General features: G+C 43.9%; 1 protein-coding gene across 4 annotated transcripts in view; it reads right to left on the reverse strand.

Annotated features, from left to right (window-relative positions):
• WBP1L (WW domain binding protein 1 like) overlaps positions 1-20921 on the reverse strand; it is a 59037-nt gene that overhangs the window by 13332 nt on the left and 24784 nt on the right. For all 4 annotated transcript variants that reach the window (XM_030865484.2, XM_030865488.2, XM_060286818.1 and 1 more), the window contains one exon: positions 449-551. In XM_030865484.2, the coding sequence (XP_030721344.1) occupies positions 449-551 (103 nt within the window). The remainder of the gene's footprint in view (positions 1-448; positions 552-20921) is intronic.

Raw genomic sequence — 20921 nt, forward strand, 5'->3', positions numbered from 1 at the left:
TACAAGAAAATGGCATTACAGCCATCCACAGAGAACAGCCCAGCATTCACAGCAGCTTGGCTGCTGCAAACCTCTCTTTGCAAAGATGACGAGCCTGGGCACCTGGGCTGGCCCATGAGAGGATGTAAGTTGTTGTCACTGCTCGGCACACCCAGGAGAGGGCATCAAAGAGAACCCCATTCAGGAGATTCTGCAGCAGACCTGCTAACCACGGCTTCTTAAGAAGGCTCAGGACCATGTTATCCGGTCGTTAGCGCATGGTGTCCGAAGAGCACCAGAGCTCTCCTCCTCTGCAGAGAGATCACTTCTAGAACCTGGAAGCAGATTCTGCTCACCAACACTGCCACCAAGAGAATAAGAAAAGGGCTGACCGGCCTATGGTTTCCCAATGAGCAGAGGCAGTAACCGAGACCCTGGGATGCCAAGACATCCCCAGGCAAGGACTTACACCAGAGTTCATAGTAGTAGTTGCAGCACTGAGACTGTCCACAGCAGTGTCCTGTGTCACAGATGTAGCTTTGATTGTTGGTACCCACGCAGGTTTCCTTATCCTAAAAGAAATAAAAAAACACTGTAGCATATTAAATTATAGCTTTTAAACACTACTTTTCTTTTCATCCTCCTCTTACTGATCACCTGCCCACCTTCCACCAAAACGGTTTGTACAAATGTTTATTGAAAGAAGAGAGAGAGAAAGAAACAGAGAGAGAAAGGAAGGGAGGGAGGGAGAGAGAGAGAAAGAAAGAAAGAACCACACAACAACAGCAGATTTAAGAAAAATAATATGGTTTATTAAAGGGGGAAGAGGATTCAGTACACAAAGCCGACTGGTAAAGAGCAGAGTTCTCCTCCTTGCTTTCTTTATATCTAAGCAGAAACACTCCACGTTCTGGTCCTAAACTCAGCCAGTAAGAAGGTGGTGATTCTCCTGTAATAGGCTGTATATTTTAAATAAATCCGGTTTCTCTGTGAAAGTTCCCAGAATAATGAAGGCAGCACGTATTCTAGGATTGGCATCTGGTCAGTCAGTCCATCTTCCCTTCAAAACACATATCTCCAAGGTTAATTACAGTGTGATTCAAAAGAAGGCTAAAAATCTTGCTACTAAAATTCTTTCAATCTTAAGAAAAGGGGTGACTTGCTCAGGTGACCTAATCCAATTTTAATTTGCTAGATCTTTTTTTGCTTACCAAATGATCTCTTAATAATCTTGACTGGATCTAGGATTCACACTGTCCCTTGTCAGGGACAGCTACAGAAAGGGCACCGCTGAGTAACCATCTAGCATTTTGCCAAATTCTATTCACAGCACTGGTGGATGGGGATGGAGGTGGAAAGGTTTTTTTATATTTCGTAGTTAAGATATGAAATACCCCACCGGCTGACCTAAACTTCAGCCTCAAATGTCCTCTGGGTCACAGTGCATATGATGAGACCTAGAAGATCTGGCTTTCAACATTTCTTTGTTCTAAAGAAGTAACACATGCAGTGACTGGACACAGTCTTTGTGCCAAGCACCGGGTTGGGTACAAGGGATACAACGATGAATAAGAAATTGTCCCTAACCTCAAGAGGCACAGAGCTAGGAAGGGAAAAAACCCTGCTCAGCAAAGAAACTAAAACCACAGTATTATATGTGCTGCTACTCAGGCTGACCCTGCCCAGAGTGTACATCCGGGCGGACGTCTGCCAGTGGAAACTCAAGTCACAGGGTCGATTCCTGTTCTCTGGGTCTTGCTTTATACTACGCTGTCTGTTTGGCCAAGGGTACAAACAAAGCACTCCAGCGACTGTCCACAGGGCTAGAGGCTGGGCACCTGAAGCCACGAGGACAAAAGGAAGGGCATGGCTACAACCCAGATCCCTGGCTCAGTGTGTATTTCCACCACATCCTCAGGTGTTTCCTGGTCTTTAAGAGTCTTACACCCTGGTATAAAGGGGTTTAGGAAGAAGGAAACATGGGAAAGGCATTTGTCGACTCTGACAATGAGGGTTTCACAATAGTATTGCAAACAGAGTTCTTCCTATCTTTGCCTTCCTGTGTCTGCCATAAGTAAAATGGCACACCTAGCAGGTGGCTGTCCAGTGGGACATCTCCTCTGAGGCCTGATGCACGTGGAGAAAGCAGATCTGTGTTCGTTGCTTTTGCTAGAACCCACCCTCTCCCTCTTGACTTCAGAGCAAAACACTGCTTTCCTAGGGACATCAAAAAGTTTCTCCCAAGTTTACCAGGCCCTGAAATGCCATTCTTCTGGCCTGGCTCACAAGAGCACAGTTCAAACTGTCCACATAGTTTCTAAAAGAGGCCGCGCTGCCTACACTCTGACACATGAAAGAATCCAGGGACACTTCTGCCTCAAGAAAATTCACCAGATGAGGTCCAGGCTCGGAACACAGGGCAGCCAACTGGTCCTCTGTGAGGCATGAAATGAAACGTGTCTGAAATCTAAACAAGTGGCATCCTCATGACCTACTGGTGTCAGCTTTTCTCTTGGCTCTCCCATCCCCCGAGGCAGGAAGCCCAGTGTAAACAGAACCCCACTCTTTTTCCCTGCTCTGCCTCCACTTTCCCAGGGACAGCAGACTGTGGCAGCATCACTTAACTCAGTTCCTCAAATACTTTTTTTTTTTTTTTCTGTACGCGGGCCTCTCACTGCTGTGGCCTCTCCCGTTGCGGAGCACAGGCTCCGGACGCGCAGGCTCAGCGGCCACGGCTCACGGGCCCAGCCACTCCGCAGCATGTGGGATCTTCCCGGACCGGGGCACGAACGCGTGCCCCCTGCATCGGCAGGCGGACTCTCAACCACTGCGCCACCAGGGAAGCCCCTCAAATACTTTTTACCCAGTGTATCTCATCCCTTGCTTTCCTCCCCGCAAGTAGAGTCCCCAAGTTGCCTGAGATGATCTTGGTTATGGGAACTGTCATTTTCTGCTGCAGAAGGAAGGAAAGCAGGTAGGCAGGTTAAGAAGACAAGATGTGGGTTCATGGACCTTTAGCAAGGAAGACATGAAGGATTAAGAAGGTAGCGAGATGTGAGTGTCATGAGCTCCTCCAGAGAAAGAGACCTTCTGGTATGAAAGGAAAATCCAGAAGCCTTGTGTTTGGCCCTAGCTCTGCCATTACAGAGGAATGGCACTCTGGACAAGTTATTCAATGGCCCTAGAGCTGGTTAAGATGCTCACTCATGTCTCCTTAAACCCAAAGGGTTTATTAGCCTACCCACCACCCATTCCCTTTGACAGCAGCCTCGAGCCAATGCAAGAGCTCCTGTAACCTATGCCTCCTCTCAGTCAAAGCAAAGAACAGAGGTGTGCAAATGTTGCTTGGTGCTCTTCCACCCTTCCCTGTATGAGGAAGTCACCCAGAGGACTTTCAAGGATCTCCAGGCAGCTCAAGATACAAACGGTAAAGATTCAGTCAGATCTGGGTTCAAAGCCCAGTTCTCACACTATGCTTATTACAGTGTAACTTGGGTAAATGACTTAACTTCTCTGAGCACTCAATATCAACGTTATTCTATGAGCCATTATTGTTGGGCATGAAGGACTATTCAATACACAGCACTCTGCATTCACTCAGAACTATTTCTCAGAAGAGTAAAGTTCACTGGCAATGTGGGCTGCTTCAGACACATGAAGAATAGAAAAAGGTAGAGAGAATGCAATGGCAAGTTCAAACATGAAAAATTCTCAGCACTCTTTATGAGCACCCTTTGCTTTTCTTCCAAGCATCTCCAAGCACTACGACATTATGTTGTTCAGGCCAAGTCTTGAAGAGTGGGAAGTTAATATCCCACCCCACACCCCCTTCTCAAGAGTGAACAAGAGTTATATCGTGCACTCCCTATGGGCAGGAGCTCTGTCTCCTTAATCCCCCTCCCCAACTCCAAGAATGAGCACAGTGCTTGGCACACAAAGGTTTGCTGAATGAAACAATGGCTATGCAGCCTCTGTGAAGGCAGAATGAGCTGGGGTGAATAATACGGCTAGTGTATACTGAGTACCTGCTATGTTCCAGGCACTGTTCTAAATGCCTTACAAGTCTTCCTTCATCTAAACTTGAAAGCACCACTATGAAGAGGGTAGTATAAGAGAATTGAGGTCAACAGAGGCTAAGTCACTTGCTGGAGGCCACACAGCTAGGAAGCAGTCCAATCTAATTCATCCAACTCCAGAGCCTGAGCTTTTAACTATTAAGCTACAGCCTCCTTGGTTTAAGTTATACTTCTTCACTTGCTTTTTACACTTCAGATGCTTAAATAAATCCACTTAAAAGCCCCAAACCAAACAAAATCAATATTTCGTCTTTGAGGGAAAAGATAAGGGCCCTGCCCTTGTGGAGCTCTTTGACTTTGGGAACATCTTCTGCTTGGCAGTGAGGAGGGGCAACATGCTTGGGCTTCCTCTCTTCTTTGTTTGAAAGGTCATTATTTTCACATACTGATTTTCTGAAAAGCAGAATGGTGTTTGTCCCATTGGGGAACACAGGGCCTTCACTCCTTCCTTCAGCATTTACTGAGTACCTACCCTGCACCAGCACTGAACTAGTGGTGGGGAACACAATGGAAACATAAAAGGCCAAAGCAGTCACGCACTTTACCCTCATGGAGCTTAAAGTCCAATGAAAGATGATAAAGTAATCATACAGATAAAACTGTAGGAAGGAAAAGTATGTGATTTGGTGAAAGCTTACAATAATTAAGAACTAGGAACTAGTCAAGGAGGTCCAGAGAGCTGTGAGGAGGGTAAGCTTGAACTGAGATTGCCAGGATGGTTAGAAAGTTAGTAACTAGGGAAGAGGGATGGGAAGAACATTCCAGGAAAAGGAAATGGTACAAGAAAAGCCCTTTAGCTAGGAAACGGCTGAACAAATAGGTAAGGAAGTTAGGTAAGCAGGGACAAGATGAGATCTGCATTTTAAAGATACTTTTTTCCCAGGCAATGTTTTCATTTGCACAAACTCCTGGCCCAAATATGCTAGAAACGTAGACCTGTCATAAAGAAACTTTGGGTGAATAACACATGCTCTTACGCTGAGGTCTTTCACCTCAGAATGAGACTGTGATGATGACCATCAAGATCCTCATTTGTTAAACGTGTGCCTTCAGCTCTGGTACTGCGGTGACCAGTTCCAAGAAACGGGGCACATATGGTCACCAAACAAAAAGCACAGGTGTGAAGAGGCAGGAAGCAAGACCAACACTGCCCTGGAAAGAACATTATTTACAGTGGAAGAGGATGAATAGTATGCCTTTTGCACATATGCAAAAAGTTACCTCGTCTCTTTGGCAGCAGCATAAACTATGGGACTAACATCATTTTCCTTAAGAGTTTCAATGTCTTAGAGTTGCTATTCTTACTGAGCCACTGTAAAGGTCAATTTGATCAGTGTAAGAACTTTCAAAGTGCCAGCATAAAAAGACACTGGGCAGTAATGATTCCCCGGGCATGCTTTTAATTTGCCAATTTATGGGGCTGGAAAACCCTGCTAACAACTGGCAACAGCACCTTCATGCCCTTAGGAAAGCAGTGAAGTTTTAAAGTTTAAAAGTGAAAAATAGGAAAATTGAAATCCTTCACAGGATGTTAAAGCACAGATGCTAAATCTCTTGGCTGCTGGATATGCATGAATTTGGAGCACCATCTCTGGCCTTCTCTACAGGGGAAAGGAATGGAAACATCCATTTCTACAAATCAAATAACAAATATGTATTGATACCCTTTCCCCACTTGCCAGGCACTGTGTTGGATGCTACAGCTACCACATTGAGCAAGAGATTCTAGAGGAAAAGATCCTGCTTCTAGCAATGTAGCTGGGTAGGTAACTTTAAAAATATGATAATATTCTTTTGGGACTCCCCTGGCGGTCCGGTGGTTAAGACTTCACCTTCTAATGCAGGGGGTGCGGATTCGATCCCTGGTCGGGGAGCTAAGATCCCACATGCCTCACGGCCAAAAAAACCAAAACGTAAAACAGAAGCAATATTATAACAAATTCAATAAAGAATTTATATATATAAATATATATATTATTTTAATTACACAGCTGAGCTTGCAATAAAGCAAGGAAGAGCCCTCGGACCAAAAATGTTGGGGGTGGGGAACTAGAAACTACAGTGTTAAATGAAATCTGGCCTTCCCAGCTGCCGTGGAAAGAAGGGCTGTTTGTTTTCTTGGGTCCACCTAAAACAGGGAATTGGAACTGAGTCCCAATATCAGGTGAAGACCCTTCAAAGAGACAGAGCAGACTAGAAAAAAATTAGCCCTTTGGCACACAGTGACAATAAGAAAGGTCTGAATTGAGAGGGAAAAAGTATCTCTTCTAATAATCTGTAACCATCGGCTTTTCCGCAAGCTAATTTGAGATCAGAATTGTGCTACTACATAGTCTGAGAATCCCCAAGCCAAAATTTTAACACAAAAAGTAATCCCAGGACTTGCCTGGTGGTGCAGTGGTTCAGAATCCGCCTGCCAGTGCAGGGGACATGGGTTCAATCCCTGGTCCGGGAAGACTCCCACATGCCACAGAGCACCTAATCTGGTGCGCCGCAACTACTGAGCTTGCACTCTAGAGCCCATGAGCCACAACTACTGAGCCCTCATGCCACAACTACTGAAGGTCGTGTGCCTAGAGCCTGTGTCCCGCAACAACAGAAGCCACTGCAATGAGAAGCAAGCTCACCACAACAGAGTAGCTGAGTAGCCCCCACTCGCCACAACTAGAGAAAGGCCATGAGCAGCAATGAAGACCCAATGCAGTCAAAAAAAAAAAAAAAAAGTAGTCCCAGAATGGGACATGTGGTAGAAGAAACGTAAAACTCTAAAGAGACCTACCCTCCATCAGGGCATGAAAGATGCCCACAGATAAAGCTCTGTTGAAGATGAGCTCACACAAAATATAAAAACTTATGTAAAAATAATCCATCACAAACAAGATGTGGGAAATTCAACAAATAGGTGGATAAGACTCTCCAAAAAAACTTAATAGAATGATCAGATAAACTGTAATATATATACATGTTTCAAATGATTAAAGCCAAAAAGAAAAACATGAGAAAAGAACATACTAAAAAAGAGACAGTGACCAAATGGATTTCAGGAAAAAACAAAACTTGCAGAAAAAATAGTTATTAAAATTAAAAACTCAACAGGTGGGTTACACAGAGATTAGACCATGTTAAAGAGAGAATTAGTGAACTGGAAAGCAGAGCTGAGAAAATCACCCAGCAACCAGCTTCTACCAATTAAAAGAAAACATAGAAATGGAAAATGAGAAATAAGAAGCTCAAGAAGGAAAGAGGAAAATGGAGGAGAGTCAATATTTAAAGAGATAACTGAAAAATTTCCAGAACTGATTAAAGATAGGGAATTTTCAGACAATAATAAACTCACACCTGGGCACATTGTTTGAAACTGGAGAACAACAAAGACAAAAAGATCTTAAATACATTCCAGTGGGTGAAGACTGAAAATTAACAAGTGAAATTAGAATTTAACGTAGTAATAAGCTTCACAAGGATAATAAAACAGTATAATAGGACAAAGGGTTTTACATGGGGCAGTCAGGAAAGGCCTCCCTGAGAGGGTGATGTCTGAGTTGTGCCCTGAATGATGAGAAGGAGACAGCAGACCTGTAGGAACAGTGTTCCAGGCAGAGGGAATGTCAAGTGTATGCAAAGACACCAATGCAGGAATGAACCTGGTGTGCTCTAGGAAAAGAAAGAAGGCTAGTGTGGCTGAGTACAGTGAATCTAAGAAAGAATAATGTGAAAGGAAGAACTGAGAATTCAGAAAGAGGCCATACCTCATAGGCCTTGTACAACAGGCAAGCAACTTTAACTCAGAATCAGCTATTTTTGTTCTATCCTAGACAGCATCTTTAAATTCTGAAAATGCTACACTTTCAGGTCCAGATCCTTAGAAAATGATTTGTAGGTGGTCATAAAATACACTCTTAAAAGTTTTGTGGATTTACCTCTATTTTTACAATAAGAAAGTTAAAGTCACTTTTCCCCTACTAACGGTTTTAAGGCTGTTTGAAGAGCTCCAGGAAGTAAGTATAATTGTTCAAGGGTATACATTTTTTTGGGGTGCACTGGGTGGTATGCGAGATCTTAGTTCCCCAACCAGGGATCGAACCCATACCCCCTGCAGTGGAAGCACGGAGTCTTGATCACTGGACTGCCATGGAAGTCCCAAGGGTACACATCTTGAAATGTGGGAGGCCATTACAGAAGAGTTGGGGATGAAGGAAAGTAAACTGAGGCAGAGGGATGATTCCACAGGAGTCCTGACCCATTGCTCCCTAGGTGTTATTCTAATCTCCCTTTCTTTGATGGTAGGGATCGTCACATTCTACTTTTGCATCCCTCCCAGTATATACTACACATGACAAATACTCCTTTAAGCTTTACTAGCTAAAGGAGCCCAGTTTCTTCCTTTCTGATAAAGGGCAAGCCCCTGCTAAGAAGTGAACCAAGATTCTGCTTTGTATGCAACCAGATTCTAGGAAAGAATTTTTATGCTGTTTTGTTGAGTTCAATAATTTCCCGAAAGGACAAATAGCCTCGGCATGTTCCCCTAACCAAGCCAATATATCCAGTCTGGTAAGATTCAGGCTCACCCCTCAGATTTGATAGTGTACTTTACCCCTTAAGGGCTCTAGGCTCCAGCTCCCTGGGCTCAGGAGCACCCAGTCTCCCATCCTCCAGCTGCAAAGTACTTTAAAGGGTAAAGCCAAAACCTGGAACTAGTGACACACTTGAGAAAAGCCTAGAACCAATGGGGGGAGCTGCTGCTTCAAGATTTGGCTGCAGTGTGTGCTGCTGAAGGGGAGTCCCTGGGACCCCTGCTATAGGAGGGACTTGGTCCCTTTACTTCCACCTGTGAGGGTCCCCTGGAATAATTCTCTCTGGGGACTCTAGAAGACTGACACTCTCTAAGAATCCGAGGAAGAGTAACACAGTGAATCAGAACAAATCAAGGCATCTCACAAATGAGTGAATTCGCCCTCAAGTGGCAATGAACACATTTAGACAACAAAGGCAACAAAACAGAGATGCATTTCCCAAAGTATGGTCCATAGGCCCCAAATCACCTGGGGTATTTGTTAAGAGTGTAGATTGAGGGCTTCCCTGGTGGCGCAGTGGTTGAGAGTCCGCCTGCCGATGCAGGTAACACGGGTTAGTGCCCCAGTCTGGGAAGATCCCACGTGCCGCGGAGCGGCTCGGCCCGTGAGCCGTGGCCGCTGAGCCTGCGCGTCCGGAGCCTGTGCTCTGCAACGGGAGAGGCCACAACAGTGAGAGGCCCACGTACCGCAAAAAAAAAAAAAAAAAAAAAAAGAATGTAGATTGAGAACCTCTGGGGGCAGAGACTGAAGAATTGCAATTTAATACATATTCCCCTGGTTATGCTCACATATATTCAAATTTGACAACAACTGCCCTAGATTTATAACAAACATACAATATAGGGAGGATGGGAGGGAGATGCAAAAGGGAGGAGATATGGGGATATACGTATATGTATAGTTGATTCACTTTGTTATAAAGCACAAACTAACATACCATTGTAAAGCAATTATACTCCAATAAAGATGTTAAAAAAAATACAATATACACAGTTCTGGCCCTCCAGAAGTGGGATAGTCTTATATTCTATTTCTATAATCTTGAACACATCCCAATAGTTACCCTCAAGAATTGCCACTTAGAATCAAGGCACATAAAATTATTTATACTCTCTCTGCCTCATTCCATAAAAAAATACAAATAACAGATCATAACTTAAATTTTTTAAAATGTGACACGTTAGTTATGTATGCTTCTATCCATACCAGTACTGCTACAGCCAAAGCTGCACTGCAACTGGATCCTCATTAAATAGCCCCCAAACAGAGCAGCCAGCAAAGAAATTAAAACTCATTTCCTGTGTTGCTATTAGGAACCTGAGTAACAAACTCAGAAAAAGCCACTTGATCGTGGTAGGAAAATCCCAGAGCAAAGATCGGAAGTTGCAACATATCCCATGGTTTTATTAAAGGCTACTTGTCCCAGTGCATGCAGGCCTGCGGGACCTGGCCGGCTGCAGCAGCTCAGGACATTGGGTTAACCTGCCACTCTTTCACCCCTGGACACTTACAAGGAAAAACAGTTCTACCTTGAGGTACCGCGGCAATCCCTCATCACTGACTTCTGCCACAGAATAAATGCACTGAGAAGTATGGCATCTTCAGCAAGGGATGGTGCAGGGAGCCAAGGGATACAATAGCAGTAGCATGCAACAGAGCAGGTGGCACTCGAGCAGAGCAGGACGGCAATTCTGCTATTTTGTGTCCACAGTTGGTCATGAGGGCAAGTCCCTCCCTTCGCGTTAGCTTTATCACTGCTCCTCCTGCTTGAGAGCAGGGATTGCAAACTGCTGGCCCGTGGGCCACAGTGGGCCCACTAATGAGTTCTATGCCCACATGGTACCTTTTTAAAATTTTTTTTACAACTTTTTAAAAAAATGGAATTAACTGTCAACATCGTAAAATGAGAAGGATTCATAGAGAAATTCAGATTTCCAGCTTCTGGAAATCCAGGGCCCACATTCCCTCGGGGCCCTATTAGGCAGGGCCACAGACGTGTATGTGCTCTGGCTCCAACGCAGCCTCCCTGAATTCCCTCCTGGCCAGTAACCCCATCTGCTTGACTCAGGTGTGTCACTGCCTGGCCCCTGTGGACATCTGATTAGCTCCTCCTGCTCTCAAGTTCAGTAATACTCCGTTCATCCCCTCACCCTGAGGTTAAGGCCTACTGCAGAGGGCCAAATATAAATGGCAGACATCTGAACTCTCTACACTGAGGCTCCAGCAACATCTTACACACGCCATATAAAATAGGTACCTAGACAAAAAGGAGGGCCCCTCTTCACTGGATGAGGAGAATACCTCTAGCGAATCAGGAAAACCTACGGCCACAACACTCAGGAAATGCGACAGAGAACCAAGTTCTGCCCAGTGCCTGTGCTTATCGAGCATTTAGCTAGGCATTTTTACCCATGTTATGTATTCCTCTCTTTTTACAGGAAACCAGGAAACTGAGGTTCAGAGTGATTACCCAGCTAGAACATCTTTTCTGGATCTAAAGCCCGAATTTTAGTGGAAAGAACAGGATGCTTAGGGGTTATCCTAACTTTCATGATAGATGCTGACAGGCACAAAAATGACAGATAAGATACGGACTTTGCCTTTGAGGAACTCTGTAATTACTAAACTGTTAGGTTAAAAAAAAAAGTTTATGTCTCAGTTCTGGTTGCAGAAAACCTTCCTGAAATATTCAGGTTCCTTCTGTGCCTTAATTAATAAGTATAGTCTAATTAACAGAATTCATTCTTTTTTATTTTTTTAACAATTTATAATGTGGCAAAGCCTCATGGTCATAATTTGGAGCAATGATGGTATATACACAACACACACATGTATCTAATCAGTTTATATAATACACATTTATATAGGACTCTCAAGCTTTTCAAACTTCAACAGCCAGCCTCACATTTGAGCCTGCCAGCCAGCACCCTACAAGAGATCAGAAGTGCTACCACCCTCATCTTACGGATAAGAAACTGACACTTAGCCTAAGGCTGCTGATTGACAGAATCAGGACTGTCAAAACCCTGGTCTTCTGACTTTTGGTTCAGTATTCTTTCTATGACTGGGTTCCAGCTCATCAAAGTCTTTGTTATATCCTGAAAATGGCTCTTGATCAAATAAAATAATCACTTCTTTGCCTAGAAAGAGGTACAGTTTTCAAAAGGATCTAAAATACTGAAGGTACAGGTTAAGTTGCTGCTGTCTGTTGTGCTTTAAAAGAGATTCACCACAGTTTCACTGGACGGTGAAGAACACGTGGGGTGTCTCAGAGACCTTCCTCACTTTAAGCAAAGTTCTAAATTGAACCTCGTTTTTTTCCTCAGCAGTTCCATCCTACTGCAGCAGGCTTTTGTTGGGAGCAAAAGAAATAATAACAGGACTTGTCTTGTGTGCTTGCCTGTCTAGAGACTACCACCAGAGATTTATTGCCAGTAAAAAGTTCCACGCTGTTCAAGGAAACCATCTGCTTCTACCTCAACAAAGGGTTACATTAAAAATGGTCTCCCCGAGAAGAGAAACAAGATTTAAAAACATCTTCGGATCCAGACGCTCTCTCCAAAAGACTTGAATAACTTTAAAGAACTTTCTGTATTTTAAGATCTTACACCTTAGAATTAAAAGAGACGCCACATGATTTAGAAGAGGGGAAATTTAGTATCCTCCTTTTCTATGTGTTATCGGAAATAGATTACAATAAACACAGGCCACAGCAACAGGGACCGGGCTTGGAATATGGCCTGTTATTAAAATAACTGTAGCCTAATTGTTCTTTAAGTTGTATAAAGTTATTTGAGCACTTCTGAGATCCTACCTTCTGGGGGGTGGTTATCCAGATTTTTCAGAGCAAGAGATAAAATGTCAGTTCCAGAAGGGCTTGATCTTATCTACTGGCCATAAAAAATTATCTTTATACCTGTCCTTGACAAGGCATAGTTCCTGCTGATTAGGGGCAACCAAGATGTCAAGATTCTAAATCTCTGGACAAAAAGTACCTATTGCTTAGAAAGCAGCAGGGAAAAGTACACCCATTTCCCCTTTATTAAAACATGTCAGTCCACCCTTCCTGAGGCCTGTGGCTTGTGACTGCCTCCTGAGCAGAGTGCCATGCACTAGGCAGCAGTAGTTTTCAGCCCAGAGTGTCTCCACCCTGGCACGACAGTCGGCCCTTGGTATCCACAGAGTCAATCCCAGGCCAGCTGAATCACAGATGCGGAACCCACAGATGCAGGAGGGCCAAGTGGACTTAGTCATTTTACATAAGAGACTTGAACATCCTCGGATTTTGCTATCCGTGGAGCTTGTGGAACCAAACCCCTGTGAATACTGAGGGACAACTGTATTGACATTTGGAGCCAGATAATTCTTTGTCATGGGGACTGTCCTGTGCTTTGTAGGATGTTTAGCAGCATCCCTGGCCTCTACTCACTAGATGCCAGTAGCAACACCCCACCCAACCCCCTAGATGTGACAACCAACAATGTCCAAACATTGTCAAATGTCCCTTGCGGAGGGAGGCAAAATTGCCTCCAGTTTCGAACCACCATTCCAGCCAAACTGAACCATACAACTTAGCGCAGAATTGTGTTCCACCCAGTACTGTCACCTGATTGCCCCCTGGGCTCCCCAACCACTCTGTAAATTCCCTGGGACAAGGATGAAGTCAATCTCATAAATGAACCTACCCTAGCGAAGGATCAGACATGCAAAAACCTTCAGAAAGTACTAATCCTGGTGACTGACGGTCAAGTAACCCCAAAGGCTAGTCCTCCTGCACGCTCCTTGTGACTCTTCAGTACGCCCTACAAGCAGCAACATGAAGGGATCCTCCAAGAGTTAGGTCAGGGCTGTGGCGATGTGATTTCACATGATGACTGAGGGACCTACCAAAGGCTCTCTGGCCATGATAGGTTTACAGTAACCCAGCACAATCTGAGCCTGGCCCATCAACCCGAAACTTTACTCCTGAGGCAGGAGAGTGACTGCACGTTCTATTTTCGTTGGCAGCCGGTCCCAGCCTATCCTGGGCCTCCGCACCACACTCCAGAGCCACACCCCGAGGAGCAGGAGGTCACAGGTATTCACACCACTGCCGGGGGTAACCAGGGATTTCTAAATCCTTGAAGAAAACCACAGGATAGGCTGGGCAGTATTTGAAACCAAGAATGAGACCATGAAGAAATGGACAAATTCTTAGAAATGCACAACCTTCCGAGACTGAACCAAGAAGAAATAGAAAATATAAACAGACCAATCACAAGCACTGAAATTAAAACTGTGATTAAAAGTCTTCCAGGGGCTTCCCTGGTGGCGCAGTGGTTGAGAGTCTGCCTGCCAATGCAGGGGACACGGGTTCGAGCCCTGGTCTGGGAAGATCCCACATGCCGCAGAGCAACTAGGCCTGTGAGCCACAATTACTGAGCCTGCGCGTCTGGAGCCTGTGCTCCACAACAAGAGAGGCCACGATAGTGAGAGCCCCGCGCACTGCGATGAAGAGTGGCCCCCACTTGATGCAACTAGAGAAAGCCCTCGCACAGAAACGAGGACCCAGCACAGCCATAAATTAATTAATTAATTAATTAAAGAAAAAGAAGTCTTCCAACAAACAAAAGCCCAGGACCAGATAGCTTCACAGGTGAATTCTATCAAACATGTAGAGAAGAGCTAACACCTATCCTTCTCAAACTCCTCCAAAGTATAGCTGAGGGAGGAACACTCCCAAACTCATTCTACAAGGCCACCATCACCCTGATACCAAAACGAGACAAGGATATCACAAAGAAAGAAAACTACAGGCCAACATCACTAATGAACATAGATGCAAAAATCCTCAACAAAATACTAGCAAACAATCCAACAGCACATTAAAAGGATCATACACCATGATCAAGTGGGGTTTATCCCAGGAATGCAAGGATTCTTCAATATAAGCAAATCAATCAATGTGATAATACCATATTAACAAATTGAAGGAGAAAAACCATATGATTATCTCAATAGATGCAGGGAAAGCTTTCGACAAAAGTCAACACCGATTTATGATAAAAACCCTCCAAAAAGTAGGCATAGAGGGAACTTACCTCAACATAATAAAGGCCATACATGACAAACCCACAGCCAACATCGTCCTCAATGGTGAAAAACTGAAACCATTTCCACTAAGATCAGGAACAAGACAAGGTTGCCCACTCTCACCACAATTACTCAACACAGTTTTGGAAGTTTTAGCCACAGCAATCAGAGAAGAAAAAGAAATAAAAGGAATCCAAATCGGAAAAGAAGAAGTAAAGCTGTCACTGTTTGCAGATGACATGATACTATACATAGAGAATCCTAAAGATGTTACCAGAAAACTACTAGAGCTAATCAATGAATTTGGTAAAGTAGCAGAATACAAAATTAATGTGCAGAAACCTCTTGCATTCCTATACACTAATGATGAAAAATCTGAAAATGAAATTAAGAAAACACTCCGATTTACCATTGCAACAAAAAGAATAAAATACCTAGGAATAAACCTACGTAAGGAGACAAACGACCTGTGTGCAGAAAATTATAAGACACTGATGAAAGAAATTAAAGATGATACAAACAGATAGAGAGATATACCATGTTCTTGGATTGGAAGAATCAACATTGTGAAAATGACTATACTACCCAAAGCAACCTACAGATTTAATGCAATCCCTATCAAACTACCACTGGCATATTTCACAGAACTAGAACAAAAAATTTCACAATTTGTATGGAAACACGAAAGACCCCGAATAGCCAAAGCAATGTTGAGAAAGAAAAACGGAGCTGGAGGAATCAGGCTCCTGGACTTCAGACTATACTACAAAGCTACAGTAATCAAGACAGTATGGTACTGGCACAAAAACAGAAATATAGATCAATGGAACAGGATAGAAAGCCCAGAGATAAACACGCATATGGTCACCTTATCTTTGATCAAGGAGGCAAGAATATACAATGGAGAAAAGACTGCCTCTTCAATAAGTGGTGTTGGGAAAACTGGACAGCTACATGTAAAAGAATGAAATTAGAACACTGCCTAACACCGTACAACAAAAATAAACTCAAAATGGATTAAAGACCTAAATGTAAGGCCAGACACTATCAAACTTTTAGAGGAAAACATAGGCAGAACACTCTATGGCATAAATCACAGCAAGATCCTTTTTGAACCACCTCCTAGAGAAATGGAAATAAAAACAAAAATAAACAAATGGGACCTAATGAAATTTAAAAGCTTTTGCACAGCAAAGGAAACCATAAACAAGACGAAAAGGCAACCCTAAGAATGGGAGAAAATATTTGTAAATGAAGCAAGTGACAAAGGATTAATCTCCAAAATTTACAAGCAGCTCATGCAGCTCAATTACAAAAAAACAAACAACCCAATCCAAAAATGGGCAGAAGACCTAAATAGACATTTCTCCAAAGAAGATATACAGATTGCCAACAAATACATGAAAGAATGCTCAACATCATTAATCATTAGAGAAATGCAAATCAAAACTACAATGAGATATCATCTCACACCGGTCAGAATAGCCATCATCAAAAAATCTACAAACAATAAATGCTGGAGAGGGTGTGGAGAAAACGGAACCCTCTTGCACTGTTGGTGGGAATGTAAACTGATACAGCCACTATGGAGAACAGTACGGAGGTTCCTTAAAAAACTAAAAAAAGAACTACTATACGACCCAGCAATCCCACTACTGGGCATATACCCTGAGAAAACCATAATTCAAAAAGAGTCATGTACCACAATGTTCATGGCAGTTCTATTTACAATAGCCAGGACATGGAAACAACCTAAGTGTCCATCAACAGATGAATGGATAAAGAAGATGTGGCACATATATACAGTGGAATATTACTCAGCCATAAAAAGAAACAAAATTGAGTTATTTGTAGTGAGGTGGATGGACCTAGAGTCTGTCATACAGAGTGAAGTAAGTCAGAAAGAGAAAAACAAATACCGTATGCCAACACATATATATGGAATCTAAAAAACAACAGAAAAAAAATGGTCATGAAGAACCTAGGGGCAAGACGGGAATAAAGACACAGACTTACTAGAGAATGGACTTGAGACACAGGGAGGGGGAAGGGTAAGCTGGGACAAAGTGAGAGAGTGGCATGGACATATATACACTACCAAACGTAAAACAGATAGCTAGTGGGAAGCAGCCGCATAGCACGGGGAGATCAGCTCGGAGCTTTGTGACCACCTAGAGGGGTGGGATAGGGAGGGTGGGAGGGAGGGAGATGCAAGAGGGAAGAGATATGGGGACATATGTATATGTATATCTGATTCACTTTGTTATAAAGCAGAAACTAACACACCATTGTAAAGCAATTATACTCCAATAAAGATGTTAAAAAAAAAAGAATGAGACCATGTGTCACAGTTCAGTGGAAGCTCCTGAGAGCATGTATGTTAAGCAAGAGAACCAAACAATAAAGAATATTCTGTCCCCCTTCATGCAATGCCCAAGGGAACCAATGTCTTCTGTGAGACACAGTCCCAGCAAAATATACGCCACTTGCAGGAAAATAAGTCACTGTGTCACACTCCGGCCAGCCGTTCTCAAAGCCTGTCTCCCTCTCTACTGAGATGTATACAGCTTTCTGCCACTGCCCCTCCTCTCTTTCAGTTAAAAGAACAAGACAGGTCAAGCAAGTCACCTAGAATTGAATCACCATTTTTAGCAACAGATGCCTCTTGTGAGGTCCACGTTCAAGTCCAGTTGAGCCCTGCCCACAGCAGCAATGGCTACAGAGGGGGCACAAAAATGGCTAAACCAGGTCAAATGCAGGGCTGTTTCAACTCACTGTTGCTACAAATTAGCAACAAATAGAGTCAAGAAGTGCCAGGGAGGAACTGGTATCCAGCTGCTGGGGAGTCAGGGCAGGGGAAGGAATTTTATAGCACAGTTTTTGGGGTTTTTTTCCTCCAAGTAGTCCCAAATTATTGTTTTCCTGGACTAAAATTTACCTCTTCAAGGAAAAGGGGTGGGAGGGGGTGGATCAAACTCATGGGATATTACTGGAGGAAGTGAATGTTTTCTTTGGCTCCATCCTGGATAAAAGTTTCAAAATCAGCAGATACAGTCTTCTTTTCCACCAAGTTACTGTCCAGTCCACTGGCTTCTCTTTGCTTTGATAACAAGAATGTGATGAAAAACAAGCACATTCCTCTTAAAAAAGCAGCTTCTTGCAACAGAGATGGTTGCGGGGGGGCGGTGTTTAAAAAGTCACCTGAAAGGGCTTGGACGGGAACCATCCTTTCTGTTAGGTGACTATAGGGAACTGAGGTGTTCTACGGAGCTGTCGCTCGTAGTTTTCACTGATGTTTACAAATCAGTTCCCAATCAGTACACCTCTGGTAGTACAAACAAGTGTTACTTGGTGTTTGCTGCATTTATATACAGCCAGTTCCCTTCCAGCAGGGTCTTGCTTACTTTGTCCTGAACCTGGTAGAGAGGCTAATTAAAATCAGCACACATCGGAGGGTAATGGTGACTGGGACACTCAGTCCCGTGCAGAGAACAGGGCCACAGGGAGAAGGTCTGGCAGCAGGTTTGGTGCGGGAACCCTACCAGCGATGTGCAACAGCAGGACAGCACTGAGGAGACGTGGCCTCCAGAGCTACCGCTGCCACACGTTAGCTCTGTGATCTCGAATAGATAATTTCTTGACTTTCCGCTGCCTCACAGGTGAAAGGAGATAAGACCTCCTACCTGATGGGTGGCTGTCGTGACATTAATCAAAGTATCATGTCAACGTTGGCTGATATTCAGCAGTGTAGGGGTTAAATTGGAAGTTGGAAAATTCCATCTGCCCTCTCCCTGGGCACGGCTCCGGCGCTTGCAGCTCCAGGCTGCCTTCCCTGTGTCCAGGGAGTAACTGGGGTTCAACACTCTGGCTGCCCTGTCACATTCAGCACCAGGCCAAGCAGGGGCCTTTTCAAGAATACAAACAGCCCCCTGTGCCTCTACCCGTACATTCCAACCTGGGCAAGGGCACACTGCCTGAGCGGGCCCCAGACCCACCCCACTTTCACTGGAGGCTACTCATTTCAGTATCAGGGATCATCTCACTTCATCAGTGAGGGCAATTTGGGGGATAATTTTCCCACAGAGAAAGGCAACATTCGAGGTACAGGATATAAATTCCTGTCTTGACGGATCTAGCCTGCATCCCAGCAACTAGAACTTGCCATCAACTGGTCCTTCCACATACCTACAGTGCAACAACTGAGACCACTGGACTGTGGAAAGGACCACCTGCAAAAGCCTCCTTTCCACAACTCTGAACTGTACCACTCCATTCCTAATGTCACTCGCCCACCGCCACCTGCCTAACGTTCCATCACCTGCGTGCTTGTTCTACACCACCTGCCTGACTGTGAGGGCATGGATAGTTTCTATTGATACCTCTTTGTATCCACAACGTGCTTTGAGTAGAACAGGTGCTCAATACTTTTCAGATATAGAAGTTAGTCGTAAGAATCCTTCAGCATTAAAAAATCAATACCTTCTGAATTAAACATGAAATAGAATTCATTCAAATCAGCAGACCAAGAACATTCTGTTGCAATCTTGTTCTCTGAAAATCAGTGATCCATCTGTTAGGTATACAGGATGGATTCCCTCTTAACCAGAAAACTCATTTTCTAGTCTTGCCAGATAATGAAGGGATGGCACGCTCAACTGCGTGTTGTATCTAAAATCTGGCACGTGGTGCCGTAGCCCAAAAGTTCAGTAGCTGACTCTCTTCCAAACTTCAGCCCCATTAAGCACAAAAGACTGTTCTCTAGACAACACTGTAGCTTCCAGGGGGCTGTCTTAACTGTCCCTTGACTGGAAGAACTAATACAGCCTTGAGGCCTATCTGCCCTTCACAGACACTGAATTCATGCCACACTCATTATTAGATTGAAGGTCCCTCATGCCTCCCTCTTTCTCAGTGTCATAAAGGACACCAATACTCGATGAACCGAGGTCTTTGTTTTGTCTCAGGCATACTTAATACCAAGACTCACAGATGAGTTTCCCTTCTCATCTGCAGGAGAAAACAAAAACAACACTCCCAACCTGATCTGTCTGGAATGCTCTTTCCCCAGCTCATATGTCTGGTAAACTCCTACTCATCCTTTGAGACTCAGATCAGATATCACCTTCTCAGGAAAGCCTTCCGTGCCCACCCCCCTCCCCAAGCCTGATTTAGATGCTTTCCCACCCTCTGCTGTCCTAGTCCCTGGGGATCCTCTGTTCCGGGCTTTAGCACATTGTCATGTAATTATTTCCCAGCTACTAAAGTGCAGGTGGGGGTGGGGTTTGCTCAGAGTGGGGCCAGACACTGCCTGGGTCCGGGCCACCTGGGGAACACAACAGAAATGCAGATTCCTGGGCCCTGGGACCACACCTACGGAATCTACATTTTAATAAGCCCCACTCCCAGGTGATTTTTATGCATTTTGAGAACTACTGCATTAGAGTATGAGCTCCTTGGAAGTAAGGATTGTGCTTTATTTATCCTTTGTGCCGGGTTCACATTCATTAAGTGCAGAGGCATTATTCAGTAGATGCTGCATGCATAAGAATCTTCCACAGGGTAAAATGTAAAAGGGCACTCAGAGACAAATGTCTCATCTGGTACCTGGGCCACCTAGAAACAACCTTCCGAAAACACGCCCCAACTGGAACAAGGCATTAATCCAATTCCACTTTCACAGACACTGATAGGTAGTGAGAAAAACACCAGGCTTTGGAATTAAAAAACCTGGGTTTAAAACAAACAAACAGAACTTCGATGACCATTTCCCTAGCTAGCTGAGCAACTCTGGACAAGTAGCTTACCTACTGTAAGCCTCAGGATGCACTTCTGTAGAAACAGAATCACACTACCACGTAAGACAGGGGTGTTATGTGGATTAAGAGGGAAATAATATATGAAAGCACATATATATATTGTGTATGATAAAGACTAACAGCATATATGTTTTGTGCCATTTTCTTAAAAACAGAATTATCACCAAGTAATCTTTAGAAGGCTGGCTTTTACATAGCTCCAATAAAAAACAGTTACACTGTCAGACACAGAAATGCTAGAAATATACAAAATTATGTTACCAAAAATACTCAGGGTTTTTACAGGCAAAGTTTGAATCACAGAAGCCTAAGGCAGAAAGGGCCTCAAGAGGTCCTCTAGTTCGGCCCTCTATCAGGAACCCGTTCAGAAACAAGAACAAAGATTCACCTGCTGTGGATCCTCT

Source organism: Globicephala melas, chromosome 16 (genome assembly GCF_963455315.2).
Source record: "Globicephala melas chromosome 16, mGloMel1.2, whole genome shotgun sequence".
NCBI classification, from domain to species: Eukaryota; Metazoa; Chordata; class Mammalia; order Artiodactyla; family Delphinidae; genus Globicephala; species Globicephala melas.